The following is a 24,614-nucleotide window of genomic DNA, read 5'->3' on the forward strand; positions in this document are numbered from 1 at the left end:
TTTCTTGCATACCAGCCTCTTTCTCCCAAGTGGATTCTTCAACTAACCGATTCTTCCATTGAACCTTGATGGATGCAATCTCTCTTGACCTCAACTTTCGGACTTCTCTATCTAAAATAGCAACAGACTCCTCCTCATAAGACAAATTCTCATCAAGCAGGACTGAATCCCAACGAATGATGTAGTTTCCATCCCCATGGTATCTTTTCAACATAGACACATGAAATACCGGATGCACTCCTGACAGTCCTGGAGGTAAGACCAATTCATAAGCTACCTCCTCCACGCGCTTCAGAATTTCAAATGGACCAATGTACCTTGGACTAAGCTTACCTCGCTTACGAAACCGCATCACCCCTTTCATGGGCGAAACCTTCAACAAGACTTGCTCACCCTCCATAAACTCCAAGTCTCTAACCTTCCGATCTGCATATTCCTTCTGCCTACTTTGAGCCGCTAGAAGCTTTTCCTGAATGCATTTCACTTTATCTAACGATTCCCTCAGAAGGTCAGTACCCCAAGGTCTAACCTCAAATGCATCAAACCACCCAATGGGAGATCTACATCTTCTCCCATACAGTGCCTCAAATAGGGCCATATCAATACTTGAGTGATAGCTATTATTGTATGAAAACTCTGCTAAGGGTAAGAAGTTGTCCCAATGGCCACCAAATTCTATCACACATGCACGAAGCATATCCTCCAACACTTGAATCGTTCGCTCAGACTGACCATCGGTCTGAGGATGGAACACAGTACTAAGGTCCAACCTAGTACCCAATTCCGCATGCAATGTTTTCCAAAACTTAGAAGTAAACTGCGTACCTCTATTTGATATGATGGAGAGTGGAACTCCATGCAATCGAACAACTTCCGAGATGTAAAGTTTAGCTAACTTCTCCGCATTATAAGTCACCTTGACCGGAATAAAGTGAGCAGACTTAGTTAACCTATCAACAATCACCCAAATGGAGTCATACTTACCCATTGTCTTGGGAAGACCAACCACGAAGTCCATTGCAATTCTCTCCCACTTCCATTCAGGAAAGGGCATTCTCTGAAGTGTCCCTCCAGGCCTCTGGTGTTCATACTTTACTTGCTGACAATTCAGGCATTGAGCAACAAACTCAACAATGTCACGATACATCTTGGTTGCACCAGTATGTATAGAATACCTTGAACTATGAGCGTCTGTAAGAATAGTGTGAATCAAATCATTGACGCGGGGTACACATACCCTTCTCTTAATTATCAAAACACCTTCCTTGTCGATTTTTTCTTCTTTAGCCTCTCCTCGCAACACCTTATCTCGAATCCGAATCAGCTTCTCATCATTAAACTGCTTTCCCTTAATCTTGTCAAGAAAGGAATATCTTGCCTCCACACAGGCCAAAAATCCTCGGTTATCATTTACTTCTAGCCTCATGAGGTCATTAGCCAGAGTCTGAACCTCCCTAGCCAACGGGCGTCTGGAAACCTGTAAGTGAGCTAGGCTTCCCATGCTCCCTGCTTTTCTACTTAACGCGTCTGCCACAACATTAGCCTTTCCTGGGAGATACAAGATAGTAATATCGTAGTCCTTCAGTAGTTCCATCCATCTCCTCTGTCTCAGATTCAAATCTCTCTGAGTAAAGACATATTGTAGGCTACGATGATCCGTATAGACTTCACACTTAACCCTATATAGATAGTGTCTCCATTGCTTTAATGCAAACACTACAGCAGCCAACTCCAAATCAGGGGTCGGATAATTACGTTCGTGCACCTTTAATTGCCTCGAAGCATAAGCAATTACATTCTTCTCTTGCATTAGCACTGCACCCAAACCCGAATAGGATGCATCACTATAGACAATGAAATTCTTACCTTCCACTGGCAGGGTAAGGATTGGTGCAGTAGTCAACAAGTCTTGAGCTTCTGAAAGCTTTCTTCACACTCGTCTGACCATACAAATGGAACACTCTGCTTAGTCAAATTTGTCAATTGGGAAGCAACGGAAGAAAATCCCTTGACAAATCGACGGTAGTAGGTAGCTAAACCAATAAAGCTTCTTACTTCTGTAACATTAGTAGGTCTTACCCAACTCTTCACCGCTTCGATCTTAGAAGGATCCACCATCACTCCATGCTTAGAAACTACGTGCCCCAAGAAGGACACTGAATCTAGCCAAAACTCACACTTAGAGAATTTGGCATAAAGCTTTCTCTCCCTCAATATTTCCAATACCATTCTCAAGTGCTCCTCATGTTCTTTCTTGCTCTTTGAGTATACCAGTATGTCATCAATGAATATGATGACAAAGAGATCCAAATAGGGCTTAAAAATCCTGTCCATTAAGCTCATGAACGCAGCAGGGGCATTCGTAAGCCCAAAAGACATTACTAAGAACTCATAATGTCCATATCTGGTCCAAAAAGCAGTCTTGGGCACATCCGTTGCCCGTATTTTCAGTTGATGATAACCAGACCTCAAATCGATTTTTGAGAAGGTACAAGCACCTTGTAACTGATCAAACAAATCATCAATGCGAGGAAGAGGATACTTGTTCTTAATAGTTACCTTGTTCAGTTGCCTGTAATCTATGCACATCCTAAAACTTCCATCCTTCTTCTTCACAAACAAAACCGGAGCACCCCAAGGGGATGCACTTGGTCTAATGAAGTCTTTGTTTAACAACTCTTGAAGTTGGGCCTTTAACTCTCTTAACTCAGCGAGAGCCATCCTACAAGGGGGTATAGAAATGGGGCGAGTACCCGGCTCCAGATCAATACATAAATCAATATCTCTATCCGGTGGCATACCAGGAAGATCTACAGGGAACACATCCAGAAACTCACGGACTATCGAAACCGACTCAACTGAAGGTACTTGGGTAGTATCATCCCTGAGGTGTGTCAAGAAATCTAAACAACCCTTACTAACCGTTCTCTTAGCACGAAGAAAGGAGATGATATGAATTGGCGTGGAAATGTAGTCACCCTCTCACACCAACGGATCTGTCCCAGGCTTGGCCAACGTTACAGTTTTAGCATTACAATCTAAGATTGCAAAATTTGGAGAAAGCCAAGTCATACCCAGAATTACATCGAAATCAACCATTTCTAAGATAACCAAATCTACATGAGTATTGCTCCCCACAAAAGTTACAAGACAGGACCTATACACCTTTTCAACTATTACAGACTCACCCACCAAAGTAGAAACACGAATAGGCATGTCAAGCAATTCACAATGTAAATTATGACCAGTAGCAAATGAGGAAGATACATATGAAAATGTGGATCCAGGATCAAATAATACAGAAGCCATGCAATCACAAACCAAAAGATTACCTGTGATAACAGCATCCGATGTCTCCGCTTCAGATCTCCCAAGGAAAGCATAACAATGGGACCTATCACCTGTCTGCCCGTTGCCCCTACCATGTTGTGCCGTAGTGGCTCCCGTTTGCCCGTCACCCCGGCCGTTTTGGTGACCACCATTACCTCGGCCACCACGTCCTCCAGAATGACGGCCTCTTCCATGACCACCTTTACCTCTAACTATTGGAGGTCTGTAACTCTGTTTTGGACAATACCTCTTAATGTGTCCAGTATCCCCACATCCATAACACTCTCTGGATTCAAGCATAGGTCTCTGTGAGAAGGACGAAGTCTGGGGATAACCTCCAAACTCAGAGAAATGTTGACCGGTCTATGGTGGACCCCCAGCTACAGCCTGTAGTGAGGACTGAATTGAACGGACTGGGTAACCTCCTGAACCCTGTCCTCTGGAGTAGAACCATTAAACTCACCTCCCTTACGAAACCTTTTTGATGTCGATGCCATGGTGAAGTCATCTGGCTTCACTCCCTCCACCTCTATCACGAAGTCTACCACTTTCTAAAACGATTTTGCTGTGGCCGCTAACTGTAAGGCTGAAATCCGCAACTCTGACCTCAACCCCTTCACAAAACGGCGAATCTGATCATGTGGACTGAAACATAGCTGGGTGGCATACCTGGATAATGTACGAAACTTAGCCTCATACGCAGTAACCGACATCCTACCTTGCTCTAGGATCAAGAACTCATCTCTCCTCCTATCCCTCAAGGTCTGAGGGATATACTTCTCCATAAATAAGCTAGAGAATGATGCCCAAGTCATAGGTGGTGCCTGTGCGGGTTGACACTCAACATGTGACCGCCACCACATTTTGGCATTTCCCTCGAACTGATAGGTTACAAACTCAACGCCAAATCGTTCCACTATGCCCATTTTATGTAGTAACTCATGACAGTCAACCAGAAAATCGTAGGCATCCTCAGATTCAGCACCCTTGAAGACTGGAGGTTTCAATTTCAAGAACTTACTGAAAAGTTCATGATGATCACTTGTCATTATAGGCCCTGTAGTCAAACGAGGAAACGTGCCTATTTCCAATGAGGCATCCATGCGGGGAGCCACAGTAGCTGCATGTTGTACCTCCGAAACCTGGGGTGCTGGTGCAGAAAACACTGGAGGTGTCTGGCCTTGATCAGATAACCCGCTAAGATAGGCAAGAACCTAATTGATCATCTCTGGGGTAGGTTGGGGTGGTAATTCCTCATTCTGCACTTGCTCATTTTCCCCATCTTCACCCTCTCTTACCACTTCCTCAGTCGGTGGAGGATTCACTGCCCTATTACCAGATGGGCTAGGTGCTTGTCCTCTTCCTCTAGAGGACGTCCTCTCATGACCTCTTCCACGGCCTCTTGCCACTACTCCTCTTCGAGCTACAGCCCAGTGGCTGGCTCAGACGCATCTTGTCTTGCCGGTGTTGGTGTTGGCGCAGTTGATGCTCTAGTTCTAACCATCTGCGAAATAGAGTGAAGATGGTCAGATACCAATTTGTATCACCTAGATACCAATTGGATCCAAGTAATAGCACGAAAGAAATAAAGAAGGAATGGAATTTTCCTAAAGTCATATAGCCTCTCAAAGAAAAGTAAAGGCGTCCCCCTACCGTTCCTTAAGACTGTACTAGACTCGTTCTTGTGTGATGAGACCAATGAACCTAATGCTCTGATACCAAGTTTGTCACGACCCAAATCGAGCTGCGAGTGGCACCCACACTTATCCTACTATGTGAGCGAACCAACCAATCTTAACCCCAATATTTCAACCATAATAAACAGAAAGTAATGCGGAAGACTTAAAACTCATTAACGAAATCAATTAATAACTTCTAAACTCAAAATTTATCATTCCCCAAAATCTCGAAGTCATCATCACAAGAACATCTATCCTCAAATTACTAAATCTAAGAGTATCTAAGAAGCTAAAATAATTAAAAAGCTAGTCCATGCCGAAACTTCAAGGCATCAAGACATGAAGAAGAAGATCGAGTCCAAGCTAGAAGCATTAGCTCACCCTTAAACCTGGTATGATGATGACTGGCTAGAGTTGCGGTTGAGTTGAAGACGACGGCACGTTTGCTGCACTCCACAATTAACAAAGGAAAACATACAAGTAGGGGTCAGTACAAAACACAAGTACTGAGTAGATATCATCGGCCAACTCAAAATAGAAAGCAATATATATCAGATAATATCATAAAATCAACTACAATACTCAACAGGTAGCAACAACAAGTGCAAGAATTATTGATAAATAACGTCAAGTACACCCATGAGGACTCAAGCCTCCATGCCATACTCATTTGGGGAAACAGGTTCTTTAAATCTGAGTATATTAACATATTTCAAGATTCATTCTCTTTACTATCCTGGTGTCGGAACGTGACACTCCGATCCTCATCATACTATCCTGGTGTCGGAACGTGACACTCCAATCCTCATCATACTATCCTGGTGTCGGAACGTGACACTCTGATCCTCATCATACTATCCTGGTGTCGGAACGTGACACCCGATCCATTAATACTATCCTGGTATCGGAACGTGACACCCGATCCTCTATTACTATCCTGGTGCCGGAACGTGACACCTGATCCACTAACCCCATTCTTTTAGTTCATCAAGCCTTCTTTTATACCAAGGCATCATCATTAACAACGAGTTTTCAAAGTTTAGGATTCAATAGCCTCATCATGCTTATTTTATCACAATTATATAATCACATCATGCAAGCACACAATTAAGCATATAGAAGGGTTTACAATACTACCCAATACATATCATTCGCTATTAAGAGTTTACTATGAAACAACATAAACCATAACCTACCTCCACCGATGAATTCGTGATCCAGAAATCTACTTTTCCAAAGCTTTGCTTTCCTCTTCGTTCTCTCCTCTTGATCAATCATTTCTCCCTCTCTCTGTTCTTTCTATTTTTCTTATTCCAACCCTTTTTCTTTTACCCTAATTAGCATATAATTAAGTATTAAAAATGAAGTAATTATCCAACTAATTAATTCAAGGTTATCTCCTTTAACCCCCAAGTAATTGAATTATTAACATTAAACCACTAACTTCATAATTATAAGCAGGAATAGTCCAAAACGCCCCTTAAAGCATTTAACAGAAATCCGACCCAGGCAGGGTTACGCAGACTGTGACGGCCCGTCGTGCCTGCGACGGTCCGTCCTGCTGCTTCTGTCACAAAGTTCAGAGACTCAGTTCCTTGAAGAGTCTGTGACGGCCCGTCATGCCTGTGACGGTCCGTCCTACTATTTCATCGCGAAGTTCAGAGAGTCGATCTCAGTACCCAAATTTCAGAATTCTAAGTGTTTTGGAACGAGACACCCTCGACGGTCTGTCGTGCCCATGACGGTCCGTCGTGGGATCCATCGACTCAGACAATTATTACCAGAAATACTCTACTGCTCAAAACGACTAAACAGGTCGTTACATCAAAATTAGACTTTTTAAAATTATCTCAATCATATCGATTTCTCTTCAGTATCTATACAATTCAGTTAATTTTTGATTATTTTTTTTACTTTTAAAATCACTTCAAAATAGATTATTACTTAAAATCACAATTATGTTCGTGAAGAAGCATTTCACTTCTTCTCGGTGAAGTCTAGAATGTAAATAGTGATGTCATATTGTTTGATCTTGAACATTTAATGGGAGTGCTTGTATATGTTTTATTGTATCACTAGGGAATTTGGCCGCGCTTCGTGTGGTCTTTGAAATAAATGTTAAAGAACTACTTTTAAAATTAATTATATGTTATTTATATGCCCAAACATTATATCATCACTATATTTTTTAATTATATATTAATTATGAAGATCATTTGAGATGACAATGAAACGAAGCTTAACAGATTTAACATCTATAATCTATTACAACAGTGTACCTTTTTTCTTGAGTATCCAAAAGTTGTGTTGTGAAGTAACTGAAAATACTAATGAAACACGTCTACAGGTCTTATTATTCTTTGTCATATTGATATGATAAAACTTCTTTAAATATTTCATTTTTCAATCGTTCTTGTTCTTTTTTCAAATATACAATTTAGATTTGTATGGTTTTTGCATAAATCACATCAATCGATATTTTAAATTTTTTAGTTGCAATTATATCAAAAGATAAATGTTATATTGCACTCGTTAAATACGACTTTTTAAAAAGTAATTAAAACGTTACGCTACTAATTATTAAGTCTCGATATGTTCAACTTCGAATGAGAAATAAATTCATTTTAACTATATAAAAATATTTGATAGATAATAAGCTCTTCATATATATATATATATATATATATATATAGAGAGAGAGAGAGAGAGAGAGAGAGAGAGAGAAATAGATTCATTTTAACTATATAAAAATATTTGATAGATAATAAGCTCTTCATATATTATATAGTAATTAATAGAATGGAAGGTTACTCGAATTGAATACTTTGATAATACGTTTTAATTTCAAATGTACCCCTTGTATTTTCAAATCAATGATTACACCTTTTTCTCTATAAAATTAATACATAAACACCAGACATGAGATATATATTCATAACTAAGTATATTAAAATATAATTTAAAACTTAACATAAAGTTTTTATATAGTACTAAATTCAGTGATTTTATTTTTATATTATATGAAAAATCAAATCAATTTATTTGTATTCAATATTTAATTAAAATTTTCAAAATACACATATTTAACAAAAATAAATTAATTTATCGAATGCATAAATAAATATTTGTCCTATTTTTAAATTTCATAAAATATATATATTAAATATTTATATTCACAATTCTATTTATTTTGATTTGATAATTATATTTTAATGTACTTCAAAAGATTTATAAAAATGTGATTTTGATACTATAAAGAATATAATTATCTAATATTAAAATATATATTGTGGAGTGCAATATACATACAAGTAAATCAAGGCAAAAAAGAACAGTTTTGACTCAAAAGTTTGCAACATCATCAATTATGGGATCAATATTTTCACTCATTAAATTTTGTTTTCAATTACTTATTTCAATTCATATAAAATAAAGCATAAAAAATCACTAAAAGTGGAATAAAAAACAATAAATAAAATAATAAAAACACAAGTCATAGTATTGGTTCGTTAAATTAAAAGTTTTTTTTTCAATTGTTATTTTTGATTTTGGCAAAAAAATATTTTTTTTCGTGATTCTTTTTCTTTTCTTTAAGGAATAAGTTACGACACAAATTGAAAACTTGTGACATTGTATTGCATGGTCTTAACCAAGTTATTTAAAATTTAGTTTTAATATTTTTTAAATTTTCTATTCTTTAATCTCCATTCTAATTCATGCCCCCCCCCCCCTCTTTCTCTCTATCTATCTAGGAAAAGGGTCTGATATACCCCTCAACTTTGTCATTTAGAGCTGATATACCCCTTGGTATGAAAGTGACTCATATATACCCCTATTTGTAAACAAATGGCTCACATATACCCTTTTCCTCTAACGGAAATAATAATTTTAATCTAAGTTTTTATTACTATTTTCTATAAAATATAATCCCATATGAGTAAATTTAATCCTCGTTAAACATATTTTTTTTACCTTTTTTTGTTTCAATGACTAATTTATAATTATTATTTAGATAATCAAATTTATTTATGTTTCACTAATATTCTTGTAAAATTTATTGTAGATGATCAAATTTTTTCTTTGAATACGAAATTAAATTACAATACACAAAAGAAAATAGTTTAATTTTTTATTCTTTAAACTAAGGAATGAAAGAAAAAAAACAAAATAAGAATAAGAAATTCAAATAATTATAATAAAAGAAGTCAAAAAATAATTTATGTATGAAAAAATTAAAATATACCTTGAACTTTGATAGAAGAATCATATATACCCCTAAATAATTTTTTTAAAAAAATTTAGAAGTAATAAATATAAATTTAAAACTAATTTTTTAACTTCCGTTAAATGGAGGGTATATGTGAGCCATTTTGTAACGGCAGGGGTATATGTGAGCCGTTTGTATAACGGTAAGGGCATATATGTGCCACTTTTATAACGAGGGGTATATCAGCTCAAAATGACAAAGTTGAGGGTATATTAGACTCTTTCCCCATCTATCTATCTATCTATCTATCTATATATATATATATATATATATATATATATATATATATATATATACGTGTATATATATATAGAAACAAAATAAATTATCATAAGTTTACACATTTAAATTTGGAGATTATGAAAATATAAATTATGAAGATAAAGAGATACATATTTCTTAGTTTAAGAAGGGAAAATTAATGAGATCAATTTTAGGGAATGATAAATTTAAGTTTTAATTATTTTTGTAGGATTAATTTCTCCCCTTACCCATTTATTTATCGGATAAAACGAAAAAGTAAAGGTTTTAACTAATGAAGAAACACAAAATGTGATAAACAACAAATTACAATAATGAAAGCGTTCTACTCAAAATTAGTTATATATATATATATATATATATATATATATATATATATATATATATATATATATATTCTCATACGAGTTTGTTACTTATTAACATTGTCATGTGTTATTCATTCACATTAAAAATATGTCAACTTTATATGATTAATTAAAAAAATAATGTAATGTATTCTTACAAAGTGATATCGGGGGTGCTCATTCATAAAAAATTATTATAAAAATTTATTACTAAAAATAAGATTTATTCATTTATTTTGTGATTGATTACTAATATGATAGACCACATCATATATTTTTAGGGGTAACAATATCCAGTAGATATAGAAAGAAATGTACCATAGGTAATACACTTTTATTTCAATCATGGCAAAATTTAAAATATTAATTAGCCATAAATTGGCGTATATAAATAATAAAAAAATGTGCATCTTTTCATCTTCAATGACAACAACAATGAATATAATATTCATTTTTTTGTTCAAATCAAAGAAATAAAATAAAAGAGAATAGAATAATATTAATTGGAATTAAAATAATACAACAATGAATTTTCAAAATGTTTGGAAATCATTCAAACTTTTACTACTATGACTCTATCATCCGGAATCTCCAAGATAATTATGCTTCCTTCTTCATTTTGTTTGTCACGACCCAAAGCAAGCCGCGAGTGGCACCCACACTTATCCTACTATGTGAGCGAACCAACCAATCTAAACCCCGACATTTCAACCATAAATAACATGATATAATGCGGAAGACTTAAACTCATTAATGAAAATCGATTAAATAACTTCTAAAACTCAATACTTATTATTCCCACAATTTGGAAGTCATCATCACAAGAACATCTATCCTCAAATTACTAATTTTAAGAGTATCTAGAAAGCTAGAATAAATAAAAAGCTAGTCCATGCCGGAACTTCAAGGCATCAAGACATGAAGAAGAAGATCCAGTCCAAGCTAGAAGCGTTAGCTCACCCTGAAATCTGGTGTAATGAAGACTGGCTAGAGTTGCGGTTGAGTTGAAGACGACGGTACGTTTGTTGTACTCCACAAATAATAAAGAAAGAAACATACAAGTAGGGGTCAGTACAAACACAAGTATTGAGTAGATATCATCGGCCAACTCAAAATAGAAAACAGTATATGTCAGATAATATCATAAAATCAACTACAATACTCAACATGCGGCATTTACAATTACCATAACCCTTGGTCACAACATCAAGCACATCAATGAGGACTCACACCTCCCCATCATACTCATTTGGAAATTAGGTTCATTAAATTGAGTATATTAACATATTTCAAGATTCATTCTCTTTACTAATCCTGGTGCCGAAACGTGACACTCCGATCCTCATATACTATCCTGGTGTCGGAACGTGACACCCGATCCACATTCTATCCTGGTGTCGAAACGTGACACTCCGATCCTCATATACTATCCTAGTACCGAAACGTGGCACCCGATCCATATACTATCCTAGTGTCGGAACGTGATACCCGATCCATATACTATCCTGGTGTCGGAACGTGACACTCCGATCCTCATATACTATCCTGGTACCGGAACGTGGCACCCAATCCCCTAATCTCACTTCTTTCGTTCATCAAGCCTTCTTTTATACCAAGACATCATCAATAACAAAGTAGATTAGGGTTTTTCAAGATTTAGGATTCAATAGCTTCATCATGCTTACTTTATCACAATTATATAATCACATTCATGCAAGCATACAATTAAGCATATAGAAGGGTTTACAACACTACCCAATACATATCATTCGCTATTAAGAGTTTACTACGAATAGCATAAACCATAACCTACATCCACCGAAGAATTGTGATCAAGCAATCTACTTTCCAAAGCTGCGTTCTTCCTCTCTCTCAATCGATCGTTTCTCCCTCTCTCTCTGTTCTTTTTCTTTTTCTTATTCAAACCCTCTATCTTTTACCCTAATTAGCATATAATTAAGTATAAAAGATGATAAAATGCCCCACTACTTGTTTCAAGGTTCTCTCTTTTAACCCCCAAGTAATTGAATTATTAACATTCAACCATTAACTTTATAATTAAAAGCAGGAATAGTCCAAAACGCCCCTTAAAACATTTAACAGAAATCCAACCCATGCAAGGTTATGCAGGCTGTGACGGCCCGTCGTGCCTGCGACGGTCCATCCTGCTGCTTCCGTCACAAAGTTTAGAGACTAAATTTCACTAAGGGTCTGTGACGGTCCGTCATGCCTGTGACGGTCCGTCCTGCAATTTCGTCGCGAAGTTCAAAGAGTCGATCTCAGTACCCAAATTTCAGAATTCTAAGTGTTTTGGAACGAGACACCCTCGACGATCCGTTGTGCCTGTGACAGTCCGTCGTGGGATCCGTCGACTCAGACAATTATTACCAGAAATACTCCACTGCTCAAAACGACTAAACAGGTCGTTACAATAGATACCAATTTACCCATCGTTCGTCCCCGAACGATCACAAGAAGAAAAACAAGGGCGAAAAGGAGTACCTGAATTTGTAAACAGATGTGGGTATCTTTCTTGCATATCAGCCTCTTTCTCCCAAGTGGATTCTTCAACCGGCCGATTCTTCCATTGAACCTTGATGGATGCAATCTCTCTTGACCTCAACTTGCGGACTTCTCTATCTAAAATAGCAACAAGCTCCTCCTCATAAGACAAATTCTCATCAAGCAGGACTGAATCCCAACGAATGATGTAGTTCCATCCCCGTGGTATCTTTTCAACATAGACACATGAAATACCAGATGCACTCCTGACAGTCCTGGGGGTAAGGCCAATTCATAAGCTACTCCCCCACGCACTTCAGAACTTCAAATGGACCAATGTACCTTGGACTAAGTTTACCTCGCTTACCAAACCGCATCACCCCTTTCATGGGCGAAACCTTCAGTAAGACTTGCTCACCCTCCATAAACTCCAAGTCTCTAACCTTCCAATCTGCATATTCTTTCTGTCTACTTTGAGCCGCTAAAAGCTTTTCTTGAATGCATTTCACTTTATCTAACGATTCCCTCAGAAGGTCAGTACCCCAAGGTCTAACCTCAAATGCATCAAACCAACCAATGGGAGACCTACATCTCCTCCCATACAATGCTTCGAAAAGGGCCATATCAATACTTGAGTGATAGCTATTATTCTATGAAAACTCCGCTAAGGGTAAGAAGTTATCCCAATGACCCCCAAATTCTATCACACATGCACGAAGCATATCTTCCAACACTTGAATTGTTCGCTCAGACTGGCCATCGGTCTGAGGGTGAAATGCAGTACTAAGGTCCAACCTAGTACCTAATTCAGCATGCAATGTTCTCCAAAACTTAGAAGTAAACTGCGTACCTCTATCTGATATGATGGAAAGTGAAACTCCATGCAATCGAACAATTTCTGAGATGTAGAGTCTGGCTAACTTCTCTGCATTGTATGTCACCTTGACCGGGATGAAGTGAGCAGACTTAGTTAATCTGTCCACAATCACCCAAATAGAGTCAAACTTCCCCAATGTCTTTGGGAAACCAACCACGAAGTCCATTGCAATTCTCTCCCACTTCCATTCAGGAATGGGCATTCTCTGAAGTGTTCCTCCGGGCCTCTGGTGTTCATACTTTACTTGCTGACAATTTGGACATTTGGCAACAAAATCAACAATGTCGCGCTTCATTCTACTCCACCAAAAGTGTTGCTTTAGGTCATGGTACATCTTGGTTGCACCAGGATGTATAGAATATCCGGAACTATGAGCCTCTGTAAGAATAGTGTGGATCAAATAATCAACACGGGGCACACACTTCCCTTAATTCTCAATACACCTTCCTCATCCATTATTGCTTCTTTAGCCTCTCCTCGCAACAGCATATCCCAAATTCGGCTTAGTTTCTCGTCATCAAACTGTTTTCCCTTGATCTTGTCAAGAAAAGAAGATCTCGCCTCCACACTGGCCAAAAATCCTCCCTTCTCATTTACTTCTAACCTCATAAAGTCGTTAGCCAGAGTCTGAACCTCTCTAGCCAATGGGCATCTAGAAACTTGTAAGTGGGCTAAACTACCCATGCTCCCTGCTTTTTTACTTAAGGCGTCTGCCACAACATTAGCCTTTCCTGGGTGATACAAGATGGTAACATCATAATCCTTCAGTAGTTCCATCCACCTCCTCTATCTCAAATTCAAATCCCTCTGAGTAAAGACATACTGTAGGCTACAATGATCCGTATAGACTTCACACTTGACCCCATATAGATAGTGTCTCCATTGCTTTAATGCAAACACAACTGCGTCCAATTCCAAATTGTGGGTCGGATAGTTACGTTCATGCACCTTTAATTGCCTCGAAGCATAAGTAATTACATTCTTCTCTTGCATTAGCACTGCACCCAAACCAGAATAGGATGCATCACAATAAACAATGAAGTTCTTACCCTCTACTGGCAAGGTAAGGATAGGTGCAGTAGTCAGCAAGGTCTTGATTTTCTGAAAGCTTTCTTCACATTCATCCGACCATACAAATGGAACATTCTGCTTAGTCAAGTTCGTCAATTGGGAAGCAATAGAAGATAATCCCTTGACAAATCGACGGTAGTAGCTGGCTAAACCAACAAAGCTCCTTATTTCTGACACATTAGTAGGTCTTACCCAATTTCTCACTATTTCAATCTTAGAAGGATCCACCATCACTCCATCCTTAGAAACCACGTGCCCCAAAAAGGACACTGAATCTAGCCAAAACTCACACTTGGAGAATTTGGCATAAAGCCTTTTCTCCCTTAACACTTCCAACACAATTCTCAAATGCTCCTCATGTTCGTTCTTACTCTTGGAGTATATCACTATATCATCAATAAATACGATCACAAAGAGATCCAGATATGGCTTAAAAATGTCGTTCATTACGCTCATGAAAGCAGCAGGGGAATTCGTAAGACCAAAAGACATTACTACAAATTCGTAATGCCCATACCTTGTTCGAAAAGCAGTCTATGGCACATTCGTTGCCCGTATTTTAAATTGATGATAACCGGATCTCAAGTCAATCTTAGAGAAGACACGAGCACCTTGTAACTTATCGAACAAGTCATCAATGCGAGGAATGGGATACTTGTTCTTGATAGTTACCTTGTTCAACTTCCGGTAGTCTATGCACATCCGAAAACTCCCATCCTTCTTCTTCACAAATAACACCGGAGCACCCCAAGGGGATGCACTTGGTCTAATGAAACCCTTACTTAACAACTCTTGAAGTTGGGCCTTTAACTCCCTTAACTCTGCTGGAGCCATTCTATAAGGAGGTATGGAAATGGGGCGAGTACCCGGCTCCAGATCAATGCAAAAGTCAATATCTCTATCCGGTGGCATACCAGGAAGGTCTGCGGGAAACACATCTAGAAACTCACAGACTATCGAAATCGACTCAATTGAAGGTACTCGGGTAGTATCATCCCTTAGATGTGCCAAGAACGCTAAACAACCCTTACCAATCATTTTCTTAGCACGACGAAAGGAGATGATACAAACCGGACCCTCCCACACTAACGGATCTGTCCCAAACTTGGCCAACGTTACAGTTTTAACATTACAATCTAAGATTGCAAAATTTGGAGAAAGCCAAGTCATACCCAGAATTACATCAAAGTCAACCATTTCTAAGATAACCAAGTCTACATGAGTATTGCTCCCCACAAAAGTCACCAGACAAGACCTATATACCTTTTCAACTATCACAGACTCACCCACCGGAGTAGAAACACGAATAGGCATGTCAAGCAATTCACAATTTAAATTAAGGCCAGTAGCAAATGTGGAAGATACATATGAAAATGTAGAGCCAGGGTCAAATAATACAGAAGCCATACAATCACAAACCAAAAGATTACCTGTGATAACAGCATCTGATGTCTCCGCTTCTGACCACCCAGGGAAAGCGTAACAATGGGCCCTATCACCTGTCTGCCCGTTGCCTCTACCAGGTTGCGCTGCAGTAGTTCCCATTTGTCCGTCACCCCGACCGTTTTGGTGACCACCATTACCTCGGCCACCACGTCCTCCAGAATAGCGGCCTCTTCCATGACCATCTCTACCTCTGACTATTGGGGGTCTGTAACTCTGTTTTGGACAATACCTCTTAACGTGTTCAGTCTCCCCACATCCATAACACTCTCTGGATTCAAGCATAGGTCTCTGTCAGAATGACGAAGTTTGGGGATAACCTCCAAACTCAGAGGAGTGTTGACCGGTCTGCGGTGGACCCCCAACTACAGTCTGCAGTGAAGACTGAATAGGTCGGGCTGGATAACCTCCTGAACCCTGTCCTCTGGAGTAAGAATCATTAAACTCACCTACCTTACGAAACCTTTTAGATGTCGATGCCATGGTGAAGTCATCTGGCTTCACTCCCTCCACCTCTATCACGAAGTCTACCACTTCTTGAAAGGATTTCGCTGTAGCCGCTACCTGTGAGGCTGAAATCCGTAAATCTGACCTCAAACCCTTCACAAAACGGCGAATCTGCTCTTGTGGACTGAAGCAAAGCTGGGTGGCATACCTGGATAATGCACGGAACTTAGCCTCATACGCAGTCACCGACATCTTGCCTTGCTCTAGGCTCAAAAACTCATCTCTCCTCCTATCCCTCAAGGTCTGAGGGATATACTTCTCCATAAATAAGCTAGAGAACGACGCCCAAGTCATAGGTGGTGCATGTGCGGGTTGACACTCAACATGTGACCGCCACCACATTTTGGCATTTCCCTGAAACTGATAGGTTACAAACTCAACGCCAAATCGTTCCACTATGCCCATTTTCTGTAGTAACTCATGACAATCAACTAGAAAATCGTAGGCATCCTTAGATTCAGCACCCTTGAAGACTGGAGGTTTCAATTTCAAGAACTTGCTGAAAATTTCATGCTGATCGCTTGTCATTCTAGGCCCTGTAGTCAATCGAGGAAATGTGCCTATTTTCAATGAGGCATCCATGCGGGGAGCCACAGTAGTCGCATGTTGTACCTCCGGAACCTGGGGTGCTGGTGCAGAAAACAGTGGAGGTGTCTGGCCTTGATCAGATAACTCGCTAAGATAGGCGAGAACATGATTGATCATCTCTGGGGTAGGTTGGGGTGGAAATTCCTCATTCTGCACTTGCTCATTTTCCCCTTCCTCACCCTCTCTTACTACTTCCTCAGTCGGTGGAGGAGTCACCGCCCTAGTACCAGATGGGCTATGTGCTTGTCCTCTTCCTCTAGAGGACGTCCTCCCACGACCTCTACCACGACCCCTTGTCATTGCTCCTCTTCGAGTTACAGCCCAGTGGTTGGCTCAGACGCACCCTGTCCTGCCGGTGCTGGTGTTGGCGTGGTTGTTGCTCTAGTTCTAACAATCTACGAAATAGAGTGAAGATGGTCAGATACCAATTTGTATAACCTAGATACCAATTGGACCCAAGTAATAGCGCGAAAGAAAGACAGAATGGAGTTTTCCTAAAGTCTTATAGCCTCTCCAAGAAAAGTAAAGGCGTCCCCCTACCGTTCCTCAAGACTCTACTAGACTCGTTCTTGTGTGATGAGACCAACGAACCTAATGCTATGATACCAAGTTTGTCACGACCCAAAGCGGGCCGCAAGTGGCACCCACACTTATCCTACTATGTGAGCGAACAAACCAATCTAAACCCCGACATTTCAACCATAAATAACATAATATAATGCGGAAGACTTAAACTCATTAATGAAAATCGATTAAATAACTTCTAAAACTCAATACTTATTATTTCCACAATCTGGAAGTCATCATCACAAGAACATCTATCCTCAAATTACTAATTCTAAGAGTATCTAGAAAGCTAGAATAAATAAAAAGCTAGTCCATGCCGGAACTTCAAGGCATCAAAACATGAAGAAGAAGATCCAGTCCAAGCTAGAAGCGTTAGCTCACACTGAAATCTGGTGTAATGAAGATTGGCTAGAGTTGCGGTTGAGTTGAAGACGATGGTACGTTTGTTGTACTCCACAAATAATAAAGAAAGAAACATACAAGTAGGGGTCAGTACAAACACAAGTACTGAGTAGATATCATCGGCCAACTCAAAATAGAAAACAGTATATATCAGATAATATCATAAAATCAACTACAATACTCAATATGTGGCATTTACAATTACCATAACCCTTGGTCACAACACCAAGCACGTCAATGAGGACTCACGCCTCCCCATCATACTCATTTGGAAATTAGGTTCATTAAATTGAGTATATTAACATGTTTCAAGATTCATTCTCTTTACTAATCCTGGTGCCGGAACGTGACACTCCGATCCTCATATACTATCCTGGTGTCAGAACGTGACACTCCCATCCTCATCATACTATCCTGGTGTCGGAACGTGACACCCGATCCATATTCTATCCTGGTGTCGGAACGTGACACTCTGATCCTCATATACTATCCTAGTACCGGAACGTGGCACCCGATCCATGTGACACCCGATCCATATACTATCCTGGTGTCGGAACGTGACACTCCGATCCTCATATATTATCCTGGTACCGGAACGTGGCACCCGATCTCCTAATCTCACTACTTTCGTTCATCAAGCCTTCTTTTATACCAAGGCATTATCATTAACAAAGTAGATTAGGATTTTTCAAGATTTAGGATTCAATAGCTTCATCATGCTTACTTTATCACAATTATATAATCACATTCATGCAAGCATACAATTAAGCATATAGAAGGGTTTACAACACTACCCAATACATATCATTCGCTATTAAGAGTTTACTACGAATAGCATAAACCATAACCTACATCCACCGAAGAATTGTGATCAAGCAATCTACTTTTCAAAGTTGCGTTCTTCCTCTCTCTCAATTGATCGTTTCTCCCTCTCTCTCTGTTCTCTATCTTTTTCTTATTCAAACCCTCTTTCTTTTACCCTAATTAGCATATAATTAAGTATAAAAGATGATAAAATACCCCACTACTTGTTTCAAGGTTCTCTCTTTTAACCCCCAAGTAATTGAATTATTAACATTCAACCACTAACTTTATAATTAAAAGCAGGAATAGTCCAGAATGCCCCTTAAAACATTTAACAGAAATCCGACCCAGGCAGGGTTACGCAGGCTGTGACGGCCCGTCGTGCCTGCGACGGTCCGTCCTGCTGCTTCCGTCACAAAGTTTAGAGACTAAATTTCACTAAGGGTCTGTGACGGTCCGTCATGCCTGTGACGGTCCGTCCTGCCATTTCGTCGCGAAGTTTAGAGAGTCAATCTCAGTACCCAAATTTCAGAATTCTAAGTGTTTTGGAACGAGACACCCTCGACGGTCCGTCGTGGGATCCGTCAACTCAGACAATTATTACCAGAAATACTCCACTGCTCAAAATGACTAAACAGGTCGTTACAATTTTGTTGAACTTATACCAAATAATGTGATGAATCTTTGAAGAATATATCTATGATCTTCATCAAAGTGAAAGTCATATTGAAACATCATCTTTTTTATGTCTTCTTTTTATTATGTACATGATTGATGAATAAAAAGACGATGAAAAGAAAATTAAAAACCTATGCTACTAAAAAGAAAGAATGAAAATATGAAAATGAAGATTCAATATCTCTATAGATGATAGATATTTATAGATTGGATAAGCCATAAAAATAATTAAAAGGAAATTGAAAAGACATGCTATTTAAGTGAGAATATAAATAGATAGAGGTTTTTTTGTAACTCATTATATATAATTACAATAATAAATATACTTGAATTTTTTAATTAATAAACAAATTATTTCATGCAAAGAAAGAAGAAAAAATGTCAAAAAAGAGAGAGAAAAGAAAAAAGAATGGAGACCATAGAGAGGTGTCACATCACCTTGTCTATGGTCCTCATTTATACATATATATTGATTTGATAGAGTATCAATTAGAGTATCGCTTAATTTTAAACCCAATAAATTAAAGAGCAAAAATCTAAAGTCACAGTCATCAGATACCTAAGACCTAGGTTATATTTATATTTGAAAAATGTTATTACAAAATATATTTGAATATTGAATTTAACATATTGTTAATGTATAAAACATATTTACATACACGTAAAGTTATGCGGTTTGTTTAGAAAAATTTTCAATTTTTCAATAAATTAAAAGGACCATCACAATTGTTCCTTGTGGTTATACGCTAAAATAAAAGTTCATGATTTTATTGAAAAAATGATATAAATCGATTCGGTTCGAGCAACTTTTCATGTTCTTTTGACACTCCAAAAAAATGCATTTTTTCTTCTTAATCTACTTTTATCGATTAAAATAGAATAACTTTAAGTACTCCTTTAACGAATAATATATTGTCATAACTCTGATATAAAATCATAATAAATTCATCATTAATTTTTATTTAGATAACAATAAAAATAATTATAATAAAATAAGAAATATTTTTATTTTTAATAAAAGTAAGATAAACATTTGCTACTAAAAATAATATTAGACAGAATGTGTTCAAGGAAAATAAATAATATATTTATTTGAGAAAATTGCATTTTGGATCATTAAGTAACAATAAGAATATTTTTGGACTTAAATATTGACGGCAAAGATATTTTTTTATCAAACTATAAACGGAAGACAATTTTTTCATTTCACATAGTTCAAATGAAATTTGATCTAATTTAATTAATAACTATAAATTTTGAAATAAATTATGATTTCTGAAGTTGTATTTATAACAATTTGACTACATAGTTGGGAATTTTTTCACCAGTTATATAGATGTATGATGAAAATCTATCTATTCCTTTTTGGAGCATTCATCCTTTGAAGTTTGAACACAACATACAACTCTACATTATATTGAGCTTCAAATGTGTTTTTTCTCTCTTTTTTATTCCGATAAATCTTTGTGAATTAACTATAATAAGAAGGAATAAGAAGGCCTTGAGCCTCCTGGGCTAACACTAAACAATCTAAGATCCTTTTTCAAAATAGCTTTCATTTCGAGTCAATCAAAATAATTTAATATGAATATCGGATATATAAATAAATATTTGTCATTATTTATGTGATGTATATAAATATTTTAATTATATTTATGATATTTAATATATAGCTATAATTAAATATTTTTTTTTACAAAAACATAGTTATATTTTGGGTTTATGAAATTTTTAAGTAATTACATTGACTAACTTGAACCAAGTATAAAAACAATAGTTATGTAGAACTCATTTCTTTTATCTTACTTCATTCTAAACTTTTAGATATGTTTATTTATTAACGCAATTCATTTTTGCATGTTTAAATTCAGTTTATCACACTATTTGACACCTCTTAATGTAATACTCTCGTTGCTTTAATTTATGTGACACTTTTCATTTTTCGAAAGTCAAATATTTTAGGTTTGTTGATAATTTAAGCATGGAATCTTTATTTTTTTTTTAAATGAAATTTATGTATTTATAAATATGTAAAAAGTACTATAAGTTATAATAATTGATAATTAAAAATATTTAAAAAATTACAATAAAAATAAATTTGTTCAAATCTCAAAATCCAAAAAATATTATGTAAATTGAAACAAAGAAAGTAACTATGGGTTATATTAAAAGTCAAAAAGAAAAAAAGGTTAGAAGAATAATGGTGAAAGAAAATAGAGAAGAGGTACAAAATTTTGTCTAGCTTCTTATGGTGATTGTTGACTCCATTATTTACTAACATTCACTAATTTGTTAAAACAAACTTTTTTTTATTTACAATTTTTGTGGAACTCAAGTAAATGTTTTTTTTTTGTTATTTTGTGTTGTGTATTTAACATTTTCCAACTTTCAAATATCTCATATTATTCTAGGTACATAAACAATAAAATTGAATTAATAATTGGAGATTATTTCAAATAAGTATTTGTTTATCAAATTTGAAATATGAAATTTGTCAAAGTATTCACTAGAATAACTTCAAAAGTTTTTTCATGTTCAAAAACAATATGAACCAATTCATGTCCAAACGCCTCGGAAGAACGAGTATTAATAAGCATAGGTAGAGTCAAGATTTAAAGTTTATGAGACTCAGTCCATAGTAACAACAACAACATACTTAGAATTATTCATCAAATGAAGTCCGCAGAGGCACACCTTACTCCTACCTTTATTGGATTCATTTTATTTACAACATAGAATTTTATTGCAAAATAAATGCTTATTCCACTCTTTTGCTACTTCTTACTTTCTTGTTGTCGGCTTGTCGCTGAAAGAATGATATTAAGAAGTAGTAGTTTAGACCTTCACTTCCGCACAATTCTAAATTTGTATCCCAACGATTAAATGATGTAGGGAAGAGGATTCTACTTCTCTTCTGGACTCGATAAGGCATCTTGACTAACAAGTAACGAGCAAAATCTTGTCTTTGAAAACTGGACTTAGACTATATTTGGCTAAGGTGTGTTGGGAAAGACAAGGCACTAACAAAGAATGTCTGACAGGATAACAGCGGAAGAATACCCAAGTCTATACTTTTCCTTCTCGATTTGAACCAAGAGAAAGACAAACAACCACAAGCAATATGATAGTAAGGCAGCAAGTAATTCAACCAAACAAATATAACAAGACAATAATAAACCAATCACACAAGACACCAAAATTTACGTGGAAAACCCTTAGATGTGAAGAGTAAAAAAACCACGGGACCAAAAGCTCCACTATAATCACCAAGAGTTACAATATTGTTCTCCAAAATTGCCCACAAAACAAGTGCCAAACAACGAGCAACAACAAAATAAGATTGCACCAAATCTAGAGAATTAAAGGAGCAAAATCACCAATTTCGCAGATACTGTTCACGACAGCAAAACTGAAGCTGCAGGCCACCAAATCCAACTCTGTAAGTTCCTAATCAAATATTGAGATGAATATAATATGCTGTCCAAAAATCAGCTCAATCCGACAAGAAACGAAGCGGGAATCGCAATTTGAAGTTGTCTGTTAGGGCTGAATTTTGACTGCGAAAACTGCTCTCTTTCTCTCTTTTTAGCTGCTGAAAAAACTCTCTGTCTTATAAGACCTAAATAGGATTATATTTGCCTCATAAGAATGGGTCTATGGACAAAAATGGATTGGTCCAAATTGGGTTTTTATTTATCTACATAGGAAGGAAAAAAGGCCTATAACCCAACAAGGTGAAGCTAAGAAAGTTGTAAAGGAATGTTTCAAATAACGTAAATAGATGACTGAGTGATAAAGGATAATTGAATGATATGTAAATTGATGTTGATTAGTTGGTTGTATGGCAACTGTGTTATATCCACTTCTGTAGAAGATGCTTTATTTATGCAAGTAGCAATTGGTACCAGGTTCAACCCACTATCTAACCGTGCTAAATATTATATTTCTAAAGACAGGGCAAGATTTAATGAAGTGGCATAGTGTGTGACTCATTCAGCGACTCATATTGCAAGTCAACTCATTCTGTTGCGGATAGTGTTCGGCCAACGTTACTTGCTTCCTACTCAAAGGGGAAGAGAAAGGAGTTACGCTGACAGACAAGGAAGAACATACTTTAAATAAAATGTGTTCATACACTCCGCGTTATAAGAAAAAACTCTTGTATATGTGTGTGTAAATTATATCTTTCTAAGATTACAGAAATGTATATACGCAATAGGACAACACTACTTAATGGTAAAAATCAATTTGAGACCGGAAGTAAAATCTTAAAAATACTACAGTAAACAGTCAAAACCACATACAAGTTGAATTGTGGACAATAGGCCAACATTGCTTGCATAAACTCCTACATACACCACTACTGTCAAAGTCACTGCAGTGAAAAAATTTATCAAAAATAGTAACTTTTTAACACGTATGGTTGTGGTTATGGAGTTCAAGCTGAATCAGTTGTCTGGCCTAGTGTTATCGGATAGTAATGTTGGCAAGGCCAATGATGCATCATGCCCTTATTGAACACTCGCGTTTCAATTCAATTTGAGAACATAAATCATACTATTGACCCCCTTTTCCGTTAAAACTTCGTCCTACTTTTAGCTCCCATGTATATGAGAAAGCAAGTAACAAATTCCCATAATCCATAATACTTTCAACACCTTAAATCAGCTCTAAATTCCTAGTGAAACAAACAACCAATCCCTTTCAGTGAAAATCATGATTCCGCTACAACACATATCCTCCATCTCAATGTGATTACCTACCCATACTCAGTAACTATCTACTAATCGAAACCCACCCATACAATACCCCATTATAAAACAAAATTGCAAAAAAATTCAAAAAGCTACCTGCAATAGTAACAAGAGAATCATCATCCTTAGACTTAACCTCACCATCATCACCAAATGCTTTACCAAGCAAACCCTTTTGCACCTTTTGACAAAGACTACACGCCATATGCACAACCCTCACACCCACATTCAATTCCTCCGAGTATTTCTCCTTCTCCATTATCTCTCAACACAACAAATTTGAATCAAAATCCAACAATTTCACAACACAGAAACAACTCCACCGGCATATTTCACATTCATATTTTAGTTTTCCGATAGTAAAAGAGAATCTCTCAGATACGCTACTCTACCGGAAAAAGTGCCTTTTGTATCTTCTTTCTTTTACAGCTTAATACATTATGCACCACTTTTTTGAGATACACACCCACAAAATATGACACAGTCATATATATATATATACAAAAATCTATTAAGAAAAATGTTATTGACAATATG

The 24,614-nt window shown here is 36.8% G+C and overlaps 1 protein-coding gene across 1 annotated transcript in view; it reads right to left on the bottom strand.

The window, feature by feature from the left end:
* The window catches only part of LOC101246415 (folylpolyglutamate synthase), a 43,417-nt gene extending 19,081 nt beyond the window's left edge, over nucleotides 1-24,336 (bottom strand). Inside the window, exons 1-2 of the mRNA XM_069296445.1 lie at nucleotides 24,174-24,336; nucleotides 23,628-23,698 (exon numbers count right to left, since the gene is read on the bottom strand). Of these exons, the coding sequence (XP_069152546.1) occupies nucleotides 23,628-23,698; nucleotides 24,174-24,336 (234 nt within the window). The remainder of the gene's footprint in view (nucleotides 1-23,627; nucleotides 23,699-24,173) is intronic.
* Nucleotides 24,337-24,614: the final 278 nt, after the last annotated feature.

Source organism: Solanum lycopersicum, chromosome 4, assembly GCF_036512215.1.
Source record: "Solanum lycopersicum chromosome 4, SLM_r2.1".
Classification (NCBI taxonomy): Eukaryota; Viridiplantae; Streptophyta; class Magnoliopsida; order Solanales; family Solanaceae; genus Solanum; species Solanum lycopersicum.